Source organism: Crocuta crocuta, unplaced genomic scaffold, assembly GCF_008692635.1.
Source record: "Crocuta crocuta isolate KB4526 unplaced genomic scaffold, BGI_CrCroc_1.0 scaffold658, whole genome shotgun sequence".
In the NCBI taxonomy this organism is placed as follows: domain Eukaryota; kingdom Metazoa; phylum Chordata; class Mammalia; order Carnivora; family Hyaenidae; genus Crocuta; species Crocuta crocuta.
Window position 1 is genome coordinate 255,986 of NW_027530509.1, and position 25,091 is coordinate 281,076.

At 40.7% G+C, this 25,091-nt stretch overlaps 3 protein-coding genes across 9 annotated transcripts in view; 1 reads left to right on the top strand and 2 right to left on the bottom strand.

The window, feature by feature from the left end:
• CDKN2A (cyclin dependent kinase inhibitor 2A) overlaps nt 1-6,822 on the bottom strand; it is a 30,567-nt gene extending 23,745 nt beyond the window's left edge. The window contains exon 1 of one of the 2 annotated variants that reach the window (XM_077767064.1): nt 6,589-6,678. Coding sequence is in view for 1 of the 2 variants with exons in the window: in XM_077767063.1 (XP_077623189.1) it covers nt 6,589-6,781 (193 nt within the window). In the remaining variant the exon portion in view is untranslated. Of the gene's footprint in view, nt 1-6,588 lie in introns of both variants that reach the window. The other variant, XM_077767063.1, reaches the window with a different exon arrangement.
• A 107-nt stretch (nt 6,823-6,929) lies between these two features.
• Nucleotides 6,930-25,091, top strand: part of LOC144233973 (uncharacterized) — a 60,384-nt gene continuing 42,222 nt past the window's right edge. For 5 of the 6 annotated variants that reach the window (XM_077767066.1, XM_077767068.1, XM_077767070.1 and 2 more), the window contains exons 1-2: nt 16,514-17,017; nt 19,652-20,090. In XM_077767066.1, coding sequence (XP_077623192.1) covers nt 16,514-16,957 — 444 coding nt within the window. In that variant the 3' untranslated portion in view covers nt 16,958-17,017; nt 19,652-20,090. Of the gene's footprint in view, nt 7,313-16,513; nt 17,018-19,651; nt 20,091-25,091 lie in introns of those variants that run through there. The other variant, XR_013335820.1, reaches the window with a different exon arrangement.
• CDKN2B (cyclin dependent kinase inhibitor 2B) lies at nt 15,468-19,969 on the bottom strand. Its single transcript, XM_077767072.1, has 2 exons — nt 19,814-19,969; nt 15,468-17,484 (listed from the first exon to the last, which is right to left on the bottom strand). The coding sequence occupies exons 1-2, from the start codon at nt 19,967-19,969 to the stop codon at nt 17,224-17,226; spliced, it is 417 nt and encodes a 138-aa protein (XP_077623198.1). The 3' UTR covers nt 15,468-17,223.

A 25,091-nucleotide genomic window follows, 5' to 3' on the forward strand; every position in this document is an offset into this window, starting at 1 on the left:
ATTTTACTGCAATTTTGTCTTGATTGAGAAATATAATTTAAACCTGTGAAACTCTTCTTTGTTTTGTTTTTCCTCTCTTATCTAATTTTAGATGGTCATGTTTACCAGCCTTGCTTCTGGTTTGGGTAATAAAATGAAATGAAAGAAACCTCTTATGTATGTATGTATGTATGTATGTATGTATGTATGTATGTATGTATGTATCTATCTATCTATCTATCTATCTATCTATCACCATTCATCCTATGTAAGCAGGAGTAAGTTTGTATAGTGTTTCAAAAAGATAAGATGTCATAAATGTTTTCTGGGGAAATTTTGTCTGGTGCTATAAGCTTTAACACACAAGTACGTCCTGTTATATCCTTCCTCCCAAAATGTTCTGACAGTAAAAACCTGGGATCTAAGAGATAATCTTTTCCAATTTAGATGAAGGATCACATAAGAATAAAGAGTTTTCTTTTGCTTAGTAAAATAGCTCCTCCGTTGATTATTTACACTCTCCTGGGGCCCAAAGTATGATTGATTCTAAAATCTAAATCTTACCCAAAAGCCTGGGCCCTGATTTAAAATTAAATAACCAAACATAATGTTATTAAAAAAGCAACGTTGGCCATATGTGCCAAATGATGTTGCAGAAATCCACCTGTAACAGAATCCCCTTCAAGTACTTGTTTAAAATGTAGATTCTTGGAATAAAATGCAGATTCTTGGCACCCTCAGCAAATATGCTGAATTAGATTTCCTGGAAGGGAGCCGAGAAATGTATATTTTAAACAGCAGTCCAGGTAATGATACTGCTGATAACCTTTGCCTCTGTTCTTTGACTTCCCATTACTCTCATGGTTAAATTAAGAAAGTAAAGGCATATTTATTTATACCACTCTGATTGCACAATTTCATTAGTTTCAGTTTGTTTAAGAGATTACATATCTTTGTTCATATAGTTCTGAACCTCTACAAAACCTTTCTTCCTATTGGCTTTGAAGCCATTTAAATAAATTGAGGGTTTTTTGTTTGTTTGTTTGTTTTACGTAAAGGAAAAAAGTGACATCTTGATGAAGAAGAATTAAAAAGTCATTTGTGATAGAATTTTTATATTTTCATGAACAAAGCCATTATGTTACTCGCAATATAAAAAATAAAAATCAACTTATTATTTTTCAAAGGACCTCTGAAGCATTGGAATTTTAAGTCTTGTGGTTGATGGGTTTAATTTTTTCCTTTTATTACTTCTTTTCTGATTATGTAGGTTTGCACAGTTTCAGCCATCCTTCTAGGGCTCATGAAATAAAATAACTGCACTGACAAGCAGGGATTGTCTTCAATTTTCCCTTCTCTAAAATATAAATGCTACTGGGGCACCTAGGTGGCTCAGTCGGTTGAGCGTCCGACTTCAGCTCAGGTCATGATCTCATGGTTCGTGGGTTTGAGCCCCACATCAGGCTCTGTGCTGACAGCTAGCTCAGAGCCTGAAGCCTGTTTCAGATTCTGTATCTCCTTCTCTCTCTGACCCTCCCCTGCTCACACTGTCTCCCTCTCTCTCTCATAAATAAATAAATAAAACATTAAAAAACAAACCAAAAAAAGATAAAATATACGTGCTACTGACACTTTGCAAGTTCAACAATTGTCAGTATACGTGGTTTTGCTGAATACATATCAGCATAGCATGAATTAGGATATGGTGAATCTGCACAGGTCCCAATTTGGGCATTTTCTAGGAAGGGGGAGAGCCTTACAAAAAGACCTTCCTTCCCCTACTGAAGGAAGTCTTTATCTATTCCCAAGGTTATTTCCATTGGTTGGCTTACCGTCAGAGAAACTGATCTTGTTTTAATACTTAGTGATTTTTTTTCATTCTAATAAATGATTTCGTTTGAATGGCTTATTACAGGGGAAGTTTTCAAACACGAGGAAAGCTGCAGTATGGGAAGAAACAGTTGAGAGAATTTGAGGCAAATTCTTCATCACTGAAAAAACATCAGGGTCAGCCTCCATTCAGTCTTGTACCTCAGACAGAGAGCAACAAAGAGGAGGAGGCCTTTCAATACTCTTTGGCGCCCAATTGGCCCTGAAGGGATTGGCTGCCGAGTTTTGGACACTTTCCCATAGTGAACCTGACCCATTCCGCGACTCCCCTCCAGAAAAAAGGCCTGACCAGTTCCAAGCTGAGGAGGTGACAAAGAGATGTCCTCGTCATTCCCTGCACCCCTCCTGAATGAGAGAGGCCCTCACCTCGTCCTCCACCTAGTGAAGCCCCAATCCTGCTCTATGAGTCAGTCCCTGTTACTCAGATCACATCTTACCTGAGGAAACAGGGTGTGAGGCGAAGCGGCCCGGGGCGGTTAAACACAGAAGGGGTGCATTCGCAGAGTGGGATGATCTGTGGACTATGCCTCTAAACTCTTGCTTAGGGGTCCTACCCCAGCTGCCAGTTAAATCTCCGGGATCCGCAGCATCTCTGGGAATTGAGAGGGTGGGGAGATGGGGTGAAGGAGGGTGGTTGCAGCTGGGAGGTGGGGGGAGGCGAGGTCGGTGCAGCTTTGAGTCTTGCTTCCTACGGTGGACTCTCTCTATGGTCCTGGGGGGGCCCTTTGCAGCCCTAGCCTACTGTGAGACGTGGTGAGCCCCAGTTTGAAATCGTCTAGAGAAGAAAAGTGAGAGGGATTTCCAGAAGGGGGCAAGTTATGTGACCACAGGCCTAACACCCAAGCTCTTTGGAAATAGACACAGCTATACGTTTATAGTCTATGTAAAAACGAACTAGGTTGTGAACAGGCACAGGGAGCACTGGTCTGAAGTCACAACTCTCTTCGTGCTTTCTCCAGACCTTATCAGAACCTTCTTATATATGACACTTGGCACAACTCAGTTTCCTCACTGCCTCCCCCCGCCCAATCTAATGCTAAGCAACCTCTCAGTTCATCCCTAATGCACCATCATTTCAGGCTTTGAAAATAACTTACACACACACACACACACACACACACACACACANAAAACTCAAAAGTATAACAAAGAAATTAAAGATCACCAATCCCAATTCCCCCATCCTGAGGAAAACACTATAAAAATTTTGATACAAAAACAGGGTGTATGTGTGCGTCCAGAGAGAAAGGAAAGGAGGAAAAACAAGAATAAGAAGTGTTTATTGTTTTGAATTTTGAAAATTCACAGAACTTTATAATGTAATCATTTAACATTCTACTAAATATTCTTCAAAGATATGATGATTGTCTATAATATTCCAGAGTCCAGAATATACCAGACCATTATTCCAGAGCATAGTTTTGTACCACAATTTAACATCTTGTTGCTAGAATTTAAGGCAATTTTCAATTTCTTGCTACTATTTGTTTCTATTAATCTTTGTCAGAATCTCTCTTTCATTGGATGATGTCCACACAGAGAATAATTGAATAAAAATGTATGGATTTTTTTTCTGATTAAAAAAAATTTTAAAGTATGCTCTATGCCCAACATGGGGCTTGAACTTGCAAGTTACATGATCTATGGACTGAGCCAGTCAGGTGCCCCCCAAAAATGTATGGACGTTTTAAAAGTTCTTCATACCTACAGTAAAAATGTCCTTGCCAGTGGGGGGGTTAAGAAATGCATTAATAGTTATTATTATGTGATCATTATGTGAGAATGAGAATTTAGAGAACTGTAGTTTTAAAAAGTAAATACTATAATTTTATATTTAGAAAGTGAAAGGATATCCATCGTTTACATAATTTAAACTGTAGAAATAAAGCACCAGAATTTTTTTTATCAGGTTAGATTTTGCAGCAGGCAGAGGATTCTCTCTCCGTGTTTTAGTATGGAGGGGACAAGTGAGATTGTTCTCAGAATGGATGAAAAATTAAAAAAATAAAGATCCTGGGTCAAATGTTCAGCTAAGAAAGTATTTTTGAGATGATTTAGATCATTTTACTAACAAGGGTCATTCACATGCTGGGAAAATGGTGTAGCTTAATCCTACCATGGTAGTTACTAAGTGATGAACTAACATGTAATTAACAGACCTATAAAATATTACGGACATAAACAAGGTTATGTCCTTGCTTCCTTAGAGATGATAATGGACTTTTTAAAATTCAAGAGACCCCAAAGAAGTAAATAAATTTTAAATTTGGTTTCTGAAAGTGTTATAGTTTCTTTACATAATACATAATACAACCTGGGGATCATGTACACATTGGGAATTATGGTTTATGCTAACTGTATAGTGCTTACCTTGAGAGAATGCTATGCTGTTAAAGGGGATAAAAAATCCTAGGGGTTCCCAAACAGTAGTAAACAAATACATACTTCCTATTGTAAAAATATGACTATTTTGTAAGTGCATTAAGGTAGAAATAACAAATCAATTAATGTAATTCATCAGGCATCTGTGAATAAGAAACTAGAAATGTGGGATTTTATTATATACATTTCCAATCATATAAAAATAAAAAGTCATAATGATACATAGTTGCAGAAACTTTAAAAATAAAAAATAACACCTTCTATATTTATATTAATATTAAGTAATTCATACAAGAATTTTTTTTAGCACTGTGGCTCTTAAGAAATTCTATCAGTCTCAACATAATTCTCATCCATTCTACATATATCCTTAAATCAATATAACCATAGGCATAATATATATTTATGTGAACTATATAATTATATGTCATTTAAAATTAATACTTCCTTAAGTTTATATATGTGTATAATTTAATAAATGAGGTTGGATAATTGCACATATATTTAAGACATTTTCTATTCTACCTAAGTCATGTGTTCTGTCTTTAGATATTTCCTAAAAATTGGGCTTTTCAAATAGCCAATACATTTTTAAATAACTTTACATTATTATTCTTGAAAATTGACTTCTACCTAAATAACAAAAAAATGGCTACTTTCAAAGAACCTATCATTTTTATATTTTTATCACTTCATAAAATAAATAAAATGTCTTTAGCTCAAAGTAATTACACTATTACATTGTGTATTCCTAAAATAGAAAGCACATAATTATAATATTTACATAGATTAAAACTTTCTACGTTGTCACTATAGATTTCTAGAAGCGAAAGATTACTTTAAATAAAGTTGCTTTAAGTAGAGAGTAATAGTAACAACTCTGATATTCAAAACTATATGATGGCTAAACATTTGCTGGCCAGAATAAAGCAAAACAAACATAATCATAAAACAAACAAACAGGGTCTTGTTAATGCTTTAAAATTAAGGTAAGTTAAGTCCAGCAACATGCCATGAAATCTTTTAAAAACTTTTCTTTAAAAACACTGAACTTTCATAATTATATGAAAAAGAAAACGTGTATTTACCCTATACATTGTTTGTAATTTTTTTAAAAAGATCTTATTTTTAAGTAATCTCTACACCCAAAGTGGGGCTCTAACTTACACCGGAGAGATCAAGAGATGCAGGCAAGATGTTTGTGCTCCTCGGCCTGAGCCAGCCAGGCGCCCCTGCTCTTAAAGTTTTGGCAATAGAAATGGAGGTACCTAACTAAACACCTATAGTTTAACCGTTTTACATTTACATGTCAAAGGCCTATTAACGTTGCAAAAAAAAAAAAAATTCCCCCTCCCCTGGCCTTTGTTTTTTTTTAAAAACGTCTATTGGGGGAAATGGATGCCTTACTTGTGTAAGGTCACAAAAATGAAGTCTCATTAAATTGCTTTTAGATTTATTATCCAAGTTCTAATTAGGATTCTGCATATTGTAGTAATATGTATTTTCAATTATTCTGGTCATAGGAAATTACACCGTGTAAAGATTGGTGTGATGTGAGGACAATACTACCCAGGATTTTGTTTTTCAAGGAGTAGGCCTCATTTTTAAACAAGTGTTCTTTGTGGCCTGAGAGATGAAAATGTGATCGGTAGTGATTTCTCAGACTCACCACAGTAGGTCTATTTTTTGCTAAACATTTGATGCTAGGCATCATTCGGGGCAGTTTGAATCTGTCAAGTTTCCAAATAAGAAGTCTGCACTTCACTACAAAAGCCCAGCTCTCTATAGACTGCAAAAGCAACTGTTTGCTTCTTCGATCAGTGTTACTATTTCGGGAAGTCACACCACGTGCCAGCCCCCAACCTCTATCATCCCCCACTACTTTAAGCAGAGAGAGTTGACCTGGCAGAGGAGACAACAGGTGACCCCCATAAAACTAAGACCTCTGGTAATACTTTCCTCCAGGGAGAAATAAAGTACCCTAGAAATAACACCTTTTCAGTGTGAGAGTGTGTGTGTGTGTGTGTGTGTGTGTGTGTGTGTCAACTGACTCACCCAGGAAATTCAGGAGTGACTGACTTCTAAGGTGGGTTTAGGATCTCCCGGTTTCCCTACAGTTTCACCGAATTGAGGAGGTGTATGAAGGGAGCTCCGGGCTCAATATATTGGGAGTGCCGCACCTCTAAGCGACTGTAACCCAAACCGGGAAAGAGCTCCCATCCCTAGAAACCTCCTCCTCCTATCCTGGTCCGGAAGATGGTTTATCTGTATGAAATCACACTAAACAACGTCTTCCAAGGGCCGACTGCGCCCGGGACTTTTCGAGGCCTTTCTTACCTGCTCTTCTAGGATGCAGCAGCTGCGCTCTGCGACGGCTCCTCACTAGCTTTACCACCACGGCCGCAGCGGCCCGTGCACCCGGCGCTGCCCACTCACCCGCGGGCCGCGCGATCCGCACAACAAAAGTCCTCACTCGTGGAGGGCCACCAGCGCGCCGAATCCGCACTGTGATCAGAAACGCGCGTACCATACTTTCGCAGCCGCCGCCACCGCTGTGCTCCAAGACCGCTGCGCCGCNGGTTCCCCTTCCCCCACCTCCTCTTTCCCGCCCGATCCGCGCGGGCGCCCCACGCAGTGACAGCTCAAGGGCCTGTCGCCAGAACGCATCTCCAGGCCCCCGCCCCCTCGCAGCATTTGTCACCTGACACGGCCGTAAGCAGGAACCACCGCGTTGCCTGGCGGCGGCTTCCAGTCCTGCTCGCTCGCGCCCTAGCTCCCCTACCCCCCCTTCTTTTATTCTTCGCGCCCCTTTCCAGAGATCTTCCATTCCTCCAAACCGGATTATTTAAAAGAGAAAAAGAAAGGAAAAGCAAGGTCATCTCAGCATTCGCTCAGCCACTCAGGAGGCTGGATGTCAGTTTTGAAAGAAATGGCGCTCCGCTCCGCTTCTACATTTGGGAAACAAGCGAAATTAAAGGAAACCGCTGCTCGCAGCCGACGCGACATCTGGACACTGAGTGGCGCTGGCGCCGCCAGACCGGCGGGCCTGGCGCCCCAGCAGGTAGGTGGAGCCGAACCCCAACCCCGGTTTCCTTGCTGGGTTGGGGTACCTCTTCCCCTCTCTGCTCCGCGCGTTGCCGAGAGCGCGGGGCTGGGCGGAGAAGCCCGGCAGTTTTTATTTTCGGTTTTAACCTTCGAGAAGCGGCGCAACATCTGAACGCTTCTTCCTCTTTCCTCCGCCCGCGGCACTCCCCTCCCCCCACGGGCTGCTCCCCGCTTTTCCCGGTTTCCTCGCGGTCACTGATTCCCGGCGGGCAGCCCTCCTCCTTCTCCTCCCTCCCGGCGCTTCGACACCCTCCGCTTTCGCTGCCGACTGCTCCGCGCGGTCGCTGTCCGCGCCCGGCTTTTCCTTCCCCTGCCCGCTCGTGTCTTCCACACCACCGATCCTTTATTGCCGGCCACCCTCCCTCCCCCTTCCCCAGTGTGGTCCCCTCAGCACAGGAAAAGCGGGGGAAGGAAAGGAAGCGGCAGCATAAAGGAGGGGTGAGCCGAGGATACGGAGGCGGCCTAAGGACGCGGAGCCGTTTCAGAGCGCAGCCGGGCAGGTCCCCGCTCCGGGGCTGGATGGAGCTCGGACGCCGGCTCGCTGGCTCCCCACAGGCGGGAAGTCTAGCCCAGGACGCTGCTTCCAGGCGGGTGGCGCTGACCCAATTCCCCAACCCCCGGGGCCTGTAGTCAGTAGCGATCGATCTAGAGCCTCTCGGGCTGGAGGCGCGGCCTGGCCGGCCGCGCGTGTAACAGAGGATGTGGAACTAGGCCCGGCCTTCGCGGAACCTTAAAGGTGGCCGGTCGCGCGGTGGCTTCTTCTACTTGTGCCGGGGCCTTGGTGGCTGAGCTGCCGAAGAGGACCCACAGCATGAGAGCTGACAGGGCTTTACAGATCAGGTGCCAAGCCCCCCACCACGTGGAGAAAGCGAGGCTTGCATTGTCCAAGCCGCCGCACTGCCAGAGAGGCCAGCGGAGGACTTCTTCCCCTTCCCGTTCCCCATCCCTCCCTTCATCCCGAGATGGAGCCGCTGAGCAGGCCGGTTTGACGAAGCGAGACTTAGGTACCAGTCTTAAATAGGTACTCTGAATAGCTAGGTCTTCACAAAGGCACCTCTCCCAGAACCTGTAGGATTCACTCGGAATTTACTGAACACGTGTTCCTTGCTGGGGCTGCTTGCTACTCCTCTGACTAGACTAATTCTCTTTCTCGTTCTTCACAAGGCTAGCTCTTTCTCCTTCAGGTCTCTTCTCAAGTTTCCCTGCTCACAGACTCTTCCTCTTTCAGGCCCCATCTTATCACCATGTTGTTGTGGTGGTGGTTTTTTTTTTCCGCCTGTATAGCATTTAGCATACAGAAAGTATCCTAGGTGTAGTTTGTCTCTTACAGTGGTATGTAAACTCCATGGGAGCCAGATCCTGTTATGTCTTACACTTACACCCATGACTACCCCCCCAAAAAACCCCCTTCATTGGTGAGATGCATTATAAGGAGGGGATTTCATTTTACCCAATAGAGGAGGGACACGTTAGAGGGTGGGTAGAGAAAGCATCGTGGAGGAAAAATGCTTCCCAGTTCCAGGATGGTATTTTTTTTCCCCGTATACATCATTACTTTTATTATTATTGTAATTATTAAGAGTAATACTTGTCCTTGGGTATTGTGCATGTAGTTTGACTATCAAATCCTCAAAGCCAAAAAGCCTATCAAAACTCAAACCCCACTTCCCTGGGAGATTCTCCCTAAGCTGTCACTAATGATGCTAATAATAGTAACAATAAAAATTACAACAATACAAAAGTCATGTAGAAGAGGGATACTGAATTTGAAGTTCAAACCAGCTTGGGCAAGCGACTTTGCACACCATTAGAGAACAGTGTCATATCCAGCATGGTATTGTAGAAGGACCCTGGAGAGTGGTGAGTGCAAGGTTTCTAGGCAGGGGGGATTAGCTGTGGCAGTAAGCCATAGTGGGTGAGGTCAAGAAGCCTTGTATTGCACATCTCTTGAAATTATTAGGGTTCTTCAGAGAAATGGAACCGATGTGGGTATGTGTGCATGTGCTTGTATGATTTATTTTAAGGAACTGGCCTACCTGATGATAGGGGCTGGGAAGTCTGAAATCTGCAAGACATGTAGGTGAGGTTGGAGATGCAGGAAAGAATGGAGGATGCAGTTTTGAGTCAAAAGGCATCCTGAAGACAGAAACATTTGTCTTTTCACTTATGGCCTTGGTGAGGCCCACATGCATTGCGGAGGATAACGTGCTGTTTTATTTTTGTTTTTTTTTTTTTTCAATGTCTGTGGATGTAAGTGTTAATCATACCTAAAAAATGCCTTCGCAGCAACATCTTGCCTGGTGTTTGACAAAACAGCTAGGTATACTCTATCCTGGCCAAGTTGACACCTAATTAACTATCACATTATCCCATTATGTCTGGGGGTCTCCTGAGCCTCAGTTTTCCAGACAAGTTTAAATTCAGGAAACTGTCTATTTTGATTCAGCCTGTGTAGCTTAACCTATAGCCATTTCATCTCCACCCAAACTTGTTCTGGGGATAAGGGAAGTTGTCTACTTCAGAGGACTGCCATTTGAGTAAGAGCATTAAGGTCATTATATGGTAGGCTCTGTGTCCAAAGAATATAGATTTTGACATTTAAACCTCAATTCCATCTTGTTTTTCTGCTGCTGCCCAACACCTGTGTTTTGTAAGTTGTGGTATGCAGGGGAATTCTAGGCAATTTTTATAGCAGACTAAGCAAAATATAATTATGAAGATAAATCTGTAGCAAAACAACTAATTTGTGGCATTACAAAGACTTTTGGAATTCCAAATGGCTTTTGACTATGTGATCTTCAAAAAAGACATCATCAAGAACTGAGGAGTAGTATGTGTACACACTTCCACTTGTATTACTTATTATGCCCTCACCGTGGCCCTTTGAATTTGGGATTTCTACTTCTACTTTACAGGTGAGAAAACCGAGGCCCAGAGGGGCTCAAATCTTGGACAGTCTATAGGCAGCAAATGCAAGCGCTGTAATCATCAAGGAGGTCTTTGGATTACAGGCCTTGTGCTCTTTCTGTTGTACTAAAGGCTGTCGTCAGTAGGGAGTGAGCTATCAGTGGGCCGTTTATGCAGACAGAGAATCACTGAATGTGATTTCTTTCCTCTCTTCCTTTGGCCTAAAACACTGATCGCTCAGATCTTTCTGAATTTTCGAATGGAGGAAAAGGATTTTCTATTTTGGATTAGCAAATTCATCCCACAAGCAGAGATGGAAGAGGGCATTTTACTTAATTTGTGTTGTAGCACCTGCCCCGCTCCTCCCATGATGGTCTCTGGTAACTCTTGATGATCAGAATTCCATGAGAAGCTTCCCTGATATTGCGCATGTTCAAACTGAAAAACCCAAAGGTATAAGACCAAAGTCACCATAAGCAAGATTTAAAAACCATCATCTGAACCCGTATGACAAAAGAGTAACTTTTAGAATACATAAATACACATATATGGACAAAAAGAAAAACCTGGAAAAATGAGCAAAGAATGCAATGTGTAGTTTATAGTAGAGCATATACAAATGGGCAGAAACATATACGGAAAGATACTCAGTTTTACTCATTAGTAAAGAAAGGTAACAGAAACAATGACCTGTAGCTATGGATGTGAAAAAAATAAAAAAAGGACTGACGGTGTTGGTAAAGTTGTCGGGAAACAATCACACACACTATGGTAACTTGGTGTATTGTTTTGGAAGGCAGCTCTATACTATTTATGAAAATTGAACATGAATACGTGTCCCTTTGACTTAGCAGTTCCTCTCCCATAACTCATGTAAGTATGCAAAAATACACATACATAAATATAAGTATGGAAATATATATACCGTATATGTAATATACATGTATGGAAAGTGGTGTATGTTATGCATGCATATATATGTATTTATGATTTATTTGTAATTTACATATACAGACATATTTATATACATGTATAAAGATATATGTCCCTTTAACTCAGCTGTTCCACTCCTATAACTCATACAGCTATGAAAAATATAAAAATATATGTGTGCATATATATACACTCATATTTAATATTAAAGGTATACATAATATATACACGTACATATAAGTATGGAAAGGTTTTACACATGGACACACTTTGTGTGCTTGTGTGAGAGAGAAAGAGAGCTGTATTCTTAACCCTAGTAATTTCTCTCCTATAAATTTCTGCAGATAGTTCACTTAAGGATGCAGAATAGATTCTTTATAGTGTCATATGTAGTAGCAAGAAAAAAAAGCAAGAGAGAAAAAAGGAGATAATTTATGTGTTTGTCAATAGGTTTCTTTTTAAAACTGGGTTTCATCCATAAAACACAATACTATACGTAGGATGCCTGGGTGCCTCAGTCTGGGACCTCTGGCTCAAGCCTTGGTCTCAGAGTTTGTGGGTTTGAGCCCCACGATTGGCTGTGCTGACAGCTCAGATTCCGTGTTTCCCTGTCTCTCTGCTCCTCTCCTGCTCATGCTCTCTCTCTCTCAAAAATGAATAAACATTTAAAAAATTTAAAAACTACAATACTATACAGCCGCAGAAAAATTTAAGTGTATCTATATGTCCTGATAAGGGAAGTTTCCAAAGATCTATTACTAATCGAAGAAAACAAGTTGTAGAATAGTATATCCCATTTATGTTTTCCAACTGTGTACGTTATAGGTACCTATATTTCTAGAAGGTCAATTAAAAATTTTTAAAAATAATAGTTACCCCTGCGTAGTGAGAATGGGGAGGGGTAGTGAGGTTTTAGATTTTCACTTAATTTTGTTTATTTTCCATACTGTTTGAAAGTTTATCATGAACAAGAATTTTAAAGTAACCACCAGAGATATCTCAGCCTCAAACCTAGGGATTCTAATTCTGTAGACTGGATGTTGGCCAATAAATCTAAATTTTAGAATATCTCTCTATATAGGTGATTCTAATATGGAGCCAAGATTGAGAACTGCATCCTTATATGTTGGTCGCAAATGACTGGTGGGGATAGCACTCTCATTGTAAAGATATAATAAATACCTAAGGTGAATTTAAATGAAATATCATTTAATTTCTCCCTAGAAAAAGGATGATATTAAGTTCTTTTGTTTGTGGTAAGATTTAAGCAGATAAAAGGCTCTTGCAATATGGAATAGATCCTTATGTGATAACTGTATCAAAGGCAATCCAGAGAATAGAGAATAGAAGATGACAAAATATTTTAGGCAAGGTTAGTATTTATAACTCTAGGTGACATGTTGGGAGGGGGTACAGCAATAAAAGGTTCTTCTGTGCCCTAGGAAAGGTAGTAGAATTCAGCAACTCATACCCACGGGTACTGAAGGTCTCATGGGGGGAGTACAGGTGCGGAAAGAGGGGCTTTTGAGTGGGAAGGGAATTAATAGGTTTTTGGAGTTCCTTTGTAAACTTCCACTGTAATGTAGATGGCTGTGAGATAGCACATCATCTTCACACATCCTCATGGTCCCTGCCCACCCCCCACCCCCAGCAAATTCTTTGGTTTGTATTTATTTCAAACTTCAAATTAGTAAATCAGAGTTGGTTGCTGAGTTTTGATGTACTTGTTGATTTATATTACTGTGCTTAATATGTATTCCATGCTGGTTACATATTATTTCACTAGCTGCACTAGTTTTGAAGCAAATTTGTGGTAAAAGTAACAAAAGGATTATAAATACATAAATTAGGTAATTATATATAGTATACATTATACATATATTACACATAATTATATAATTAAATATAAATTATAAGTGATATATAAAAATTACCATTTCTAAAAGTATTTTTTTTCCTTATGCAAGGAGTGATACTAAAATCTGACTGGGGGCTTCAAGAGGCAAGAAAGGAGCCAGCCCATTTGTAGTAGCTGAACTTGAGAAAGTTTTATAGAAAATCAAGGTAGTAGATTCAAATTATTTTAGGCCTGGGAATATTTCACAAATCCCATAAGGAAGTAGACCATATAAATTTGTTTTGATTTGATAAATTCTGTTGAGTTATTGACCCTTCTTCCACAAAACACCACCACGCTGCTCCTCCTTGTTTTCATTTTGCTGCTGTCATCTCCTTCTCTGTCCTCCTGAATGGCTGACATGTACATATTTAGGTGATACAGAAGTCTTCCCTAACCAGATGGTTCCTATCATCGAGACAAAATTTAAGGACCTAAAGTTTCAAGGAATCCAATAGAAACAAACGAGCAAGTACAGACACTTAGAAATGGGTCTGTCAGATCCATGACAGCTGTTTACAGAGTTACTCATCTTCTGTTGACTACATATTTTAGCATTTTCTTTCCTTTGCACTCTGATATCCCCAACCTTCTTTCTTTTTCTCTTTTAAAAAAGCTCTATGGGCCCAGCATAGAGTTGGGCTTGAACTCAGAATGCCAAGATCAGTACCCCCAAATAGAGAGTCTTATACTCTACCCACTAAGCCAGCTAGATACTCCAGCCCAACTTTTTGTCTTGGTTCTAACTCCTACACCAATCCATTCTAGGTCAGAATCCCTTCTTATATGCTCATCTTAAAACCACTTTTTCTGAACATTTGTATTAGTTTGCAACACCTACTTCAGCATTACTTTATAAATCTATTAGGTCTACTTATCTCACCTTAAGAAACTAATTCCTCTAGTAACTCTGGGTGGCATAAGAGAGATGCAAAGAGCAACAGGACAAATGAGAAGTAAAATGAAGTGAGAAAGACCTTAACACTATTGATTTTGCAAAGCATCCTTTCTGTTCCTACTTCTCACAAATTTGTCTGTAATTTTTCAACTAACTAGTGGAGGTGGTGCTTATAAAGATTTTTTTTTTTCTGCCCAGGGTTCTAGAATTTGAAAATATGTTTTTCCTTTCTATTCTTCTATGTATCCTTCCTTGATTCATACTGTGGCACAATTATCACTAATAAAAGGTAAGACACAACTACAGTCATGTGTGTGACAAATTCATAAAGGGGTAAAACTTTAGTGATGGTAGAGAAGTTAGGAGTAATCTGGTCCAATTCCCATCTTTTAAAGAGGAAAATTGAGGCTAATCAAAGTCACATGACTCAGTACATCATGTAGTTGAGGAACCAATACAGGGACCCAGGTCTTCTATTTTCCGGTCAGGCCCTAATTTCTCTTTCCTCCATTCCTTCCTGCTTCCCTGGCATTATAAATAGAACAGGAAAAGATCATGAAAAGTTTTGTGAAACAACTGTTGCTTCAGCTAATTTTTAAAATTAAAGTTTTAGGGGTGCCTGGGTGGCTCAGTCAGTTAAGCATTCGATTTTGGTTCAGGTCAAAATCACAGTTCATGAGTTTCAGCCCGAGCCCCGAGTCACTCTGTGGTGACAGCTCAGAGCCTGGAGTCTGCTTTGGATTCTGTCTCCCTCTTTCTCTGCCCTTCCTCAGTTTGCACTCTGCCTCTAAGTAATAAACATTAAAAAATATTAAATTAAAATTTTATTTTCTTACATATGTTCTGTCGTCTATCATCTCCATGTTCATGCCTATTTGTTGCTTGGCAATTGGACACTATGAAATTATACCAACCTCCAAATTATTCAGGTATCCACAAAAGAACTCAATAGGTTGTTAATAGTGAAAACTTAGTAAGTACTGTATGTCAGAATTTGCTTATGATTAGCTGCTGACATATAAATGAAAGCAGACTTCTTGTATTTTTTAAATATCATTTACTTACATAAGTAATCTCTGCACCCAATATGGGGCTTGAACTCAGGACCCCCAGATTAAGAGTCACATGCTTTACCAACTGAGCCATCCAGGAGTCCCAGACCTTTTATATTTTAGATGACACTGACTTTTGCATTTTCTTCAGAAGGCAGTTCACAGAAGTGCTTCTTTTGATGATTTATATTCTTTTTCAGGTCACTAATTCTACTTGCTCTTCTTTTGGTTAAGTGGCAATGTCTTGAACATTGGAACAATTATACCCTATTATAAAAAATATTTCTCTGTCTTGTTCTCATCTGGGAAATGGTACCTATCTCTCAGGTTTAAGTATTAAATGTACTTTAAAGCATGTCTGGGACAACTTACGTGTCAATAAGTGCTTACATATTATTCCTAGTAAGAAATGCTGATTCTCAACTAGCTTTCCCCAGTAATGTATTTATTGGAGGAATAAAGAATTGATGGGGAAGTTTTTAGCCAGTTCAAAGAAACCCCTTCTATTAGTCTCTCAAATTAGTTTTTTTCTTGTCTGTTTCTCTCATATACACACAGTGTATAAATTTTTTCCTAGTATGTGTAGCAGGTTTTTTTAAAAAAATAAATTGTTGTTGGTATCACTTATCGATAATCATTACAGAGAGTGAGAGAAATGAACATCTTTGAGTCTTTAACACTTCTCAGGAGTTAGTGGTAAGTCCACGCTCATACATTTTTAAACCAAATTAGCCAGGTCTTTGAGTCCAATCTATTGGGGTTTTTTTCTTTATTAAAGCATTGAAGTATCAGTTATTCCAATGCTATAATGAATCAAGCAACACTGGAAATTGAATCCCCAAAGCAGTGCACCTTTAGTCTGTTCAGCAGATATTAAGACATTCCGTGAGCTATCATCATAAATTTTCAACAGTTTGGTACACCGTTTACTATTTCAGCAACTCTTAGGGAAATACCCCGAGATAATTTACTGAGTGGGTGCATCAGTTTCCTAAAAGACATTTGGAATATTTCATAGTTTGACCCCCGGGAAACTCTAGCAAAGGAAAGGGCCAGAAAACTTAAAGAAATAAATAGGTTAAGGACAAATGGGTCTAGGCTTTGGCACTGCGCCAGAGCTTCATTTCAAAGCTGCAGTTCTTCCTCATTTTTTTTTTTTTACCAAGGAGCACGAGTTTCTTTCTTATTTAAAGCCTCCCAAGTAAGTTAAGAGTGTCACCGAAGAACAACTCGAAAGTTCAAAATATCTCGAAATTTCTTCGACTTCCAGGGTTGTTTTTTTGTTTTTGTTTTTTTAACATCCCATCGTATATAGATGAAGCGAATGGTTGGTTAATGGGGACTGTTGCCCTCCCTGCAATCCATCACTTCATCCTGGGGGCTGACTTCTGGACCCTGCAAAGAGTCTCCCCTCCACCGAATAACAGATGGCAAGCGCCAGTCCTTTTCCGAGAGCTCTTCTGAGTCATCATGGCTCCGGGATTTCAGAACCTGTGGAAAAATTCACGGCGGCTCTCGCGTCGTCGTCCGTTCCCCGTCAGTATCCGGCGCGCGTCTGCGGGGCTTCCGGGAGCAGCGCTTTCGCGGGTGACTTGCTTGCGGCGCAACAGTGTGGAAAGCCTCGGGCACCTGGTGACGCCCGTGTCTGCGGGCCTCGCAGTCGTCCTCGTCGGCTCTTCAGCCTTCCGGGCTTCCGTTACAGCGTCCGTGTGCCCCACGCCTTACAGTAAGGGCTTCCGGGGCGCTCCTTTAAGGTCAGTGGGGAGAACGGATCAGCCGCCTCCCTCGCAAATGCCAGTGGCCGCCGCCGCCTGCCACTCTGCCACCGGCGTCTTTCCTGGGAGGTTTCGCAGGCACCAGGGATCACTGGAGACTTTACAGGCCACTTTTTTGCCAGAAAACTCTGAAAAGTAAGCAACACCTGGGAGCTTCATATTCAGCTCCTACGTCTCTCTGGAAGTCCGCTTGCATACGGTGAGTGTGAGGACCGGATCCAGAGAAAAAGACAAAAGGGAAAGAAAAAAAAATTATTCACGGTCCGCTTCTCCTCCCCCACGCTGAGTCAAGTCTCCCGGAAGGCTTTCAGCCACTCCACATTTGTAGCCTTCCTTGAACTAAGCTGGGGGTGGGGCACAGGGGAGAAAAGAAATGTCCTGGTGGGCGGCTGGGTGGACCCGCCATCAGTCTCCAGCCGCTGCGCGCAGGTACCGGACGACGTCGCGGTGGCCCCGCTCCTCAGCCAGGTCCACGGGCAGGCGGCCCCAGGCATCGCGCACATCCAGCCTCGCCCCGGCCCGGTGCAGCACCACCAGCGTGTCCAGGAACCCCTCCCGGGCGGCGTCGTGCACAGGTCGGGTGAGGGTGGCGGGATCGGCGCAGTTGGGGTCCGCGCCGTGGAGCAGGAGCAGCTCGGCCACGCGAGTGCTGCCCATCATCATGACCTGCGGGAGAGAGCAGAGCGGTCAGGGCGGCAGTGGAAGCGGCGAGACGCAGGCCTGGCCACCACAGGTAGAACCATTTCAAAGAAAATATCTATTCATGAAGTTTCTACCTAACGCAAAGGCGCTACGAACCTCGGGTGAGTCTGGTTACGCTTAGCTTGCTGATGCACTCACCGCCCCCTACCCCCCTGCCCCGTTGTACTTTTTACTCAGCCCTAATTGAGTTCCATTTCATTTTTCAAACAAGTAGAGACAAGAGAGCTGATAATAAAGCGCTAATTGTCGTTGTGCGGAAAAAGAAAATTTTGATTTTCATTGGAACATGGGAGTCTATTTTGTTAAATGATTTATGGGCAGAGTTAAGTGTAGAAGCCTTTAAAGACTTAAATTATTTCCCTTGATGTCTTTCCTACCCCAGCCATAATCCACCTCTACAAATATTTATTAGGGAGTCAGCTGATATTTTTAGGAGGTAGAGTCATGCTAATTTAGAGGGGAAATAATGCTTTCAGTTGTTTAGTTGTCCTAGTAAAGCCCCTGTCTGAGGTTTTTACTTTTCACTGGCCTGCACGTCTGTGGTCATAAACTGAATATGGTCTGATAATTTGGGTCAATTTGGAGATAGAGAGAAAAAAGAAAATAAAATGATGAAAACAATTTTTTTAAACAAATGATTTACCAGTTTTAATATTTTAAGTTAACGTTATGGGTAAGGTATAAAGTTTAAAGGGTAATATACTTAATGTAACATAAGCATGTAAAATAAACACTATATTTACACTGTACAGGATTTTATAATGTAATAGGATTTTATAATGTTAGATGGTAAATAATTTGCTATATAAAAAGCTTGGATGTTAGTCAAATCAGAGCAATGCATAACTTAGAAAAAAAGATGTTTTTAGAGCAATAATCCTGTAGCAGCCATTTGTGTATATGTACATTATGCAAGCATTTACTTTCTTATATGTTACCAATAAAACAGTTTTTTATAACTAAATATCCAAAATGGAGTTATTTGTTCTCGCAAGTTCATGTATTTTAAAATGTACCATGTAATGGAAAGATACTTGCTACAAGCATGCTTTTGTAATCCATTCTGTATGATAATTAAACAAAAATCTATAGAAGCACTTTTATTCTTATGTAATAGTCAGACACTTCTGACATAAAAGGAATTAAGTACTTTTTTTGTTTCATGAATATTAGAAGCATCCATTTCCTCCCTTAACAACCATGATATGTATTTCATACATAGAGGGGAAAAAAGTGGTTTTTGTTATCTCAGAAAATGGTGAATTAAAACTAGAATTAAAATCTTTTTACAATTATTAATATTATTTGAAGTCCAAGAATTACCTTACAATATTTTTGCTGCTTCTTATAACACTTATTCTAAGAATGCAAAAGGAACGAACACATATTTTCTTTAAAAATCTATACAGTTAACAAGAGTCCTTAATAATAGTTTGGTTCTAGAATGTGATAATTGAGATGAATACTAATTGTGACCATTATAGTCAACAATAAAGCACAAAGTATTACCTTGGATTTTAAAGAAATTTAAAAAATATATATGTATTCATTAAAGCAGGATTAATAAACATAATGAACAAAAGGGTTTTGTCAATGAAGAGGATAATTATTTATGTAGACCCTCTGCCAATTAAAAAGGACCCAACAGTTGCTACGAGCATGCTTTTGTAATCCGATCATTCTGTATGATAATTAAACAAAAATCTATAGAAGCATTTTTTTCCTTATGTAATAGTCAGACACTCTGACATAAAAGGAATTACTTTGGTGGAGGAATGCTGATTTATCTCTTTGTATTCAATTTGCCTCTATGAGAAAAAAACACAAAGAATTTTATATCAACCTGGAAGTTCACGGTGAATTTTTTCATATACTGGTATTCTGCATGATTCCTGAAATTTAATACGGATTGCGTAACTTGTAATTTAATTATCATTGAAAGTTGATCGATATTTGTTTAAAGACAAACAGACAAAAGTTTTTCTCCCCAAATAACCTCTCCTTTTCTTCCTAATTGAATCTATCCCTTGTATCTGTGATCATGAGACGGAAGAGGGAATACTGGCATTTTTTCCACCACTAAAAAGAAAACCAAACTGAAGTAATGTTTTTTTCCAATCCCGTTCTTTAGGATCTTTGGTGCGGGAGAACCTGTTTTACACCTAGGCTCCACACCTCCAGGAAGAGAGAAAAGGGATGTCGGTGAAGTTCTCTGTCCCAGCCGCGTCCCACGGAGGCCGCTCCCCTGCACTCATGCGCCCCCTGTCGGCGAGGCCCCAGGGCCCCAGCTAACCTGGATCGCGCGCCTCCCGAAGCGGTTGACTCCGTTCGGATCCGCACCGGCTTCCAAGAGCTGCTGCACAGTGTCTACTTGCCCCCGCGCGGAGGCGTTTGCCAGGCCCGCGCCGTCACCGCCACCACGGAGCATGTCCTTGTCCTCCTCGCGCATTTCGCAGTCCGCAGACGCAGACTGGCCCGGATAATCCACCGCTGGCCGTGAGCTTCGCCACACTCCTCCCTTCTTCCCCCACCTCGCCCTGGCGCACTCTCCCCTACGTGGAAGGGCTCAGGTCAGCTTCAGCTCTTTTTCGCTGTGCTTCTGTGGCGTAGGAGGTCCGTGCAATGGCCGAGCCACTCGAAGCTAAACCGGGCTTTTTCCAGCTCGTTCCCGGGAAAAACCGCTTCGCCTGGCTGCAGCGGTCCGCCTAGGTGGAGAGCCTGCAGGGAATGAATCCGTTTCCAGCTGGGAGGCCGGACAGGGTATTCCCCACCCCCTTAGGCTCCGCCCCCTGCCCGTCTGTCCGGCCCGGGCACGTCCCTACTTTGCTGGCTGGGAGGACCGGCCCTCCTATGACGTTACAGCTGAGGAGGTAGGGGCGGGGGTGGCGGTGGGGGGTGGGAAGCCAGTCAGATGGTGCTGGGACGCATGCGTCAGGCACCAAGCGCGGACAGCCTGTTGTCCTGTTCGCCTAGTGTCCTGCAAGGCCTTAGCTAAGGTTTTGGAAACTTTGAATCCGTGCGCTCAGCTCCTAATCCGCTTCCTCCAGCAGGCGGAGCAGAGGATTTCTATTGCTCAGTCCCGTGCCAGCTGCTTTCACTTTGGAGACGTTAGTCGCTCCTTGTGTAATTGAATGGCTGGCTAAGAAAAAGGCATTTAAAATAACTTCGGCTCTCCTAAGATTTCTGAAAGTGACAGCTTTGCACCTGTCATGCAGGTTAAATTCATCCCCAGGCAGTACTTGAACTTCACTAGCTTTACATCTTGCACCAATCTTAGCAATTTTCTTTTGGGTGTGTCTTCCTATTTGAATCAGTCAAAAATCAGCCAATGAAAAATCCTGAGAATCCTGTTTTGAATGTGATTTTCTTTTCATCTTTGAATAATGGATACACAGACACACACACACACACACACAGCTCCAAAAAGCAAACCGAGTTTAAGATTGACAATGGCAAACTGGTGCACGTGAGACATTAAAAAAAGATAAATATATATTTTAAGAATCTGAAATTCCAGTTTCATCATATTTGAACAGTATTATTTTTGTTTGCACTCGTACCTATTTAAGCCCACTTCGCAAGTATTTGATTTTTATTTATCATGAGCAATAAAGGAAATTTATGCAGTAATAATGAAACATAATAAAACAGGGGTGTGGTGCTGGGCCTGTCATTAAACAGGCTGAACCTGTCATTAAATCCTCTTCTGAAGATTTAAAGGCCAGTTGCTTTGCTTTTCTTCCCCATCTTAGTAGGTGAGTTTGAATTAACATATGCATTGCTCTAAAGATTTAAGAAATTACAGCTGATGTTCAGTTGTAATAGGAAGAGAACACAAGTTATGTATCTGTTGTCTGAAAGCTTTGGTGAGGAACCACATTACACTGAGCTTTTCCTAATATGGAACAGTTCTTATTTACAAGATCTTTTTATTTATTTATTTATTTATTTTGGTTCAGAGGAAGGCAGTTTTTAAGGGAAGGCAATTGCTTGCTTACTCACAAATGAGAGTTTGTTTCACATGTTTCTTCTAGCATACCTTAGCTTGGCTTCCCTTCCCCCCAATCCATTGTAGAGTAAAGAAGAGCTCTTTAAAGACAGGGGAGTCCACGGAAGTGGTGGTTAGGGATGAAGATCTACTAATTGAGACAAAGCTGAAATCCACCTGGATAGAGAAGGGGAGGGGACAGCATTAATAACCATTTTCCCCTCTCTTATCCAACCCCCCATTTCTTAGTTTTCAGTCTCTTAATTTCTCTATCTTTTCCGCTTATTTGAACCTCCACACTTACCTGAAAAAGAAAAGTTCTTTTATTTGTTGATGGTGTCTCCATTCCTTGGTCTGGCCAGAGGAATAGAAGTCTACTTCTGGATGAAAAAGCATAGATGAGCTTTTTCCCCCGCCAGTCTTTAGGGCCAGTCCCCACCCACAGTGTACTGGGGATTACAGATGTGTAGGTAGAATGGGAGAAGGAAGAGGAAATATGGACAGTGGGAAGTCAGAGTTTTTTCATAGTCACTCTGAGGAGCTGAGTCATCAGTTTCATATAGGTGGATGTGCTAGCAAATGTCTTCATCAGAATAGCCTAGCTACCCTGAAATTTAGTGCACAGTGAAAGGTAACAAGGCAGGTTGCCTTTTAAAGGAGTGTCAGATGTTTTCTCTAATGGATCCAGTAATTAGTTCAACAAAATTTAGCTCAGGGTATCCTATACTCCAGGAGTCCACAATTGAATAAGATATGGGTGCTAGATTTTAAGAAAGTCTCCCTGGTGGCGCTCAAAAGTAACAGAGTTTCAATTTAATGTGATTACTTCACTATGGATGTATACATAGGATATTTTGGGAGTAAGAAGTTGGGGGGGCTTAACTCAAGATGGAGATGCAGGGGATTTCTTAGAGGCATTGCCAGATGAAGAGTCTTTAGAGAATGCATCAGAAATTGTTTCCTGTGTTCTAGCTTTGAGCTTTGGATTTCTCTGAAAATTAACACAAAAAGGGTAGAAAAAGATGGCATGGCCAGTTGAGTCACCTTCTTAAGTGGTAAGCATGGCCAAAGTGAAAAATAAAAACTATTTAAAGTTGATAGGAAGATTGGAGAAAATTGTTTTTAGTCGAAGGGGACATAGATAAAGAGTGGTTAGATAGGGAAAAAGCCAATTAGCGGAATGACAGAATCTTCAGCGAGGCAGCTTTGTGAGATTCACCAAGTAAGTTGACAGAAAAAGAATTTTGGACGGGGGAAATGTTGCCAGCGATGCATACGATTGCTAGCACCACGGACAGCGCTTTCCTAGTAAGCGTGTGTGGGTGGTCCTCACCCACTCCATAGTGAGAATTGCTGAGATTCACACTTGATCTTTCAAACCCTTTGTCTCCCCTGAAATTCAAAGAAAGCCACATGGAAACTCCATGAACTTCTTTACAAAACATCTTTACAATGAACTACTCAATCTGGTTTCCAATTATTACTGGATTATCTAATATTCTCTATGTAAAGAACATTAAGTATCCTCTATATTTAAAAGAAGAGAGGAGAAATCACAATGTTTGCCCTGTTCCACGTGCTTTACAAGAATTATTTCATTTACCTCTTGTAAAACCCCTATGCAAAATGCATTAGTTTCTCAATTTTACAGGCAAGACAAAAGGCTCAGGGAAAGTAACTTGGATACTAGCTAAGTGTTTTTGGAGGTAGGGCCTGACCTGTGTGGCTTCAGAGACTCTATCCATAACACTACATAGTGTTTTTAGCAGCTGTCATGGTAGGCTTAACTGGGAAAAAAAGTGCAATTAACTGACTTATAATTATTTTCCAGTCTACATTGTGTTTTCCAGATGGTTCACCTCACAGCACACTCTTAATAGACTTCAAAGATGACATTTCACATGTAATACAATAGCACATTTGTCTTGGACAATAGGGTGAGATAATGAAGCATTTTACCTTTCCCCAAAATCCAGCTGTCTCTAGGATGAAACACAACCTATTGTTAATGCTTTAAACACATTTAGGAGATGAAGTGGATGGGAACATAGTGGGCAGCTGAAACTTAGAATTGTCACAGCTATGCCATTTAATAGGGTGGATAGTTTAAAAGTGAGAAAAGAGAGAAAGTAAATGGTAAATTGACATAGAATTTCAGAGGTAAATAGAAGGGAATAAGTAGAATCAGTTTCAATATTATAAATAATGTAAGTTTCTAGTGATAATGTTTATATTCTAGTTGGTGAAACTATATATGAATTCACTATGAAGGTGTAGATAGAATTGGTTGAGTGACAAAGAGAGAGAGATAGTAACATAACTTTGCATATGGTTGGATCCAAGCTTTCTAAGTGGAGGGAGAAGGGAATTCAAAATCATTTTGGGGGCTTTTTCAAACTATATATGACCCACCTCCCATCAGGAGGCTTGATTCTCTCCATTTCATCAGTTGAGATTTGTGCTTCAGGATTCATAGTATATCTCTTTCTATAATCCCATATATATTTCTTAACTTTTATTGAACAGTGGACATTTTAGCATCTGTATTAATTTTCCAAGGCTGCCATAGAAAAGTGCCACAGATTAGTTGGCTTAAACAATAGAAATTTATTTTCTCGCAGTTTTGGTTTCTCCTGAGGCGTCTCTCCTTGCCTTGGAGGTGGTCACATTCCTGCTGCTTTTTCACATAGTCATCCTGTGCACACGTAAGTTCCTGGTCATCTCTTTTGTGTATTTGAATTTCCTCTTCTTATAAAGACACCAGTCAGATTGGATTAAGACCTAGCCCAAAAGCCTCATTTTAACTTACTCACTTCTTTAAATGCCCTGTCTACCGACATAGTCACAGTCTGAGATAGTGGGGGTTAAAGATTTAGCAATGAATTTTGGAGGGACACAATTCAGTCCATAATGGAATCTTTCTCAATTTTTACACATATCATTTTTGTTAATAATTTATTTATTTGAATAATGATGAAAATAATATCAACACATTGAAATTTGTTGATATTGATACCAGTCTCTTGTGTCTCTTTTATTACTTATTTATTTATTGGATGATTTTATTTTATTTTATTTCTTAAAACGTTAATTTATTTATTTTGAGAGGGGTAAGGACAGGAAGGGCAGGATGAGAAAGGGAGAGAGAATCCCAACCAGGGTCTGTGCTGTAAGTGCAGGGCTTGATCTCATGATCTCTTGAACAATGAGATAATGACCTGAGTGGAAATCAAGGGTAGGGTGCTTAAGTGACTGAGCCATCCAGACTCCCCAAGATTTTATTTTTAAGTAATCTCTACACCCAACATGGGGTCAGACTCACAACCCAGATATTGAAAGTCTCGTGCTTTTTTTACTAACTGAACCAGACTGGCACCCCAACTTTTAATCTATAGATTCCCTTCTTCATTCCTTTTGTTTTTCTTTTCAATTTATTTGTTGCAGGAACTGGGTTGCTAGTTCTGTAGTTTTCTGAAGTCTGAACTTTGCAGAATGCTTCTTCATGATGACGTTTAACATTTTTCTCTGTCACCTATTTTTTTTTTTTTTTTTTTTTTTTTTTTTTTTTTTTTTTTTTTTTTTT

Bases quoted from the DNA above. Each gene is read 5' to 3' on its own strand.
- CDKN2B (XM_077767072.1), bottom strand. From the start codon at position 19,969: ATGCGCGAGGAGGACAAGGACATGCTCCGTGGTGGCGGTGACGGCGCG. The intron at 17,485-19,813 runs GTTAGCTGGGGC...TCTCTCCCGCAG, and splicing joins TCGGGAGGCGCGCGATCCAG to GTCATGATGATGGGCAGCAC.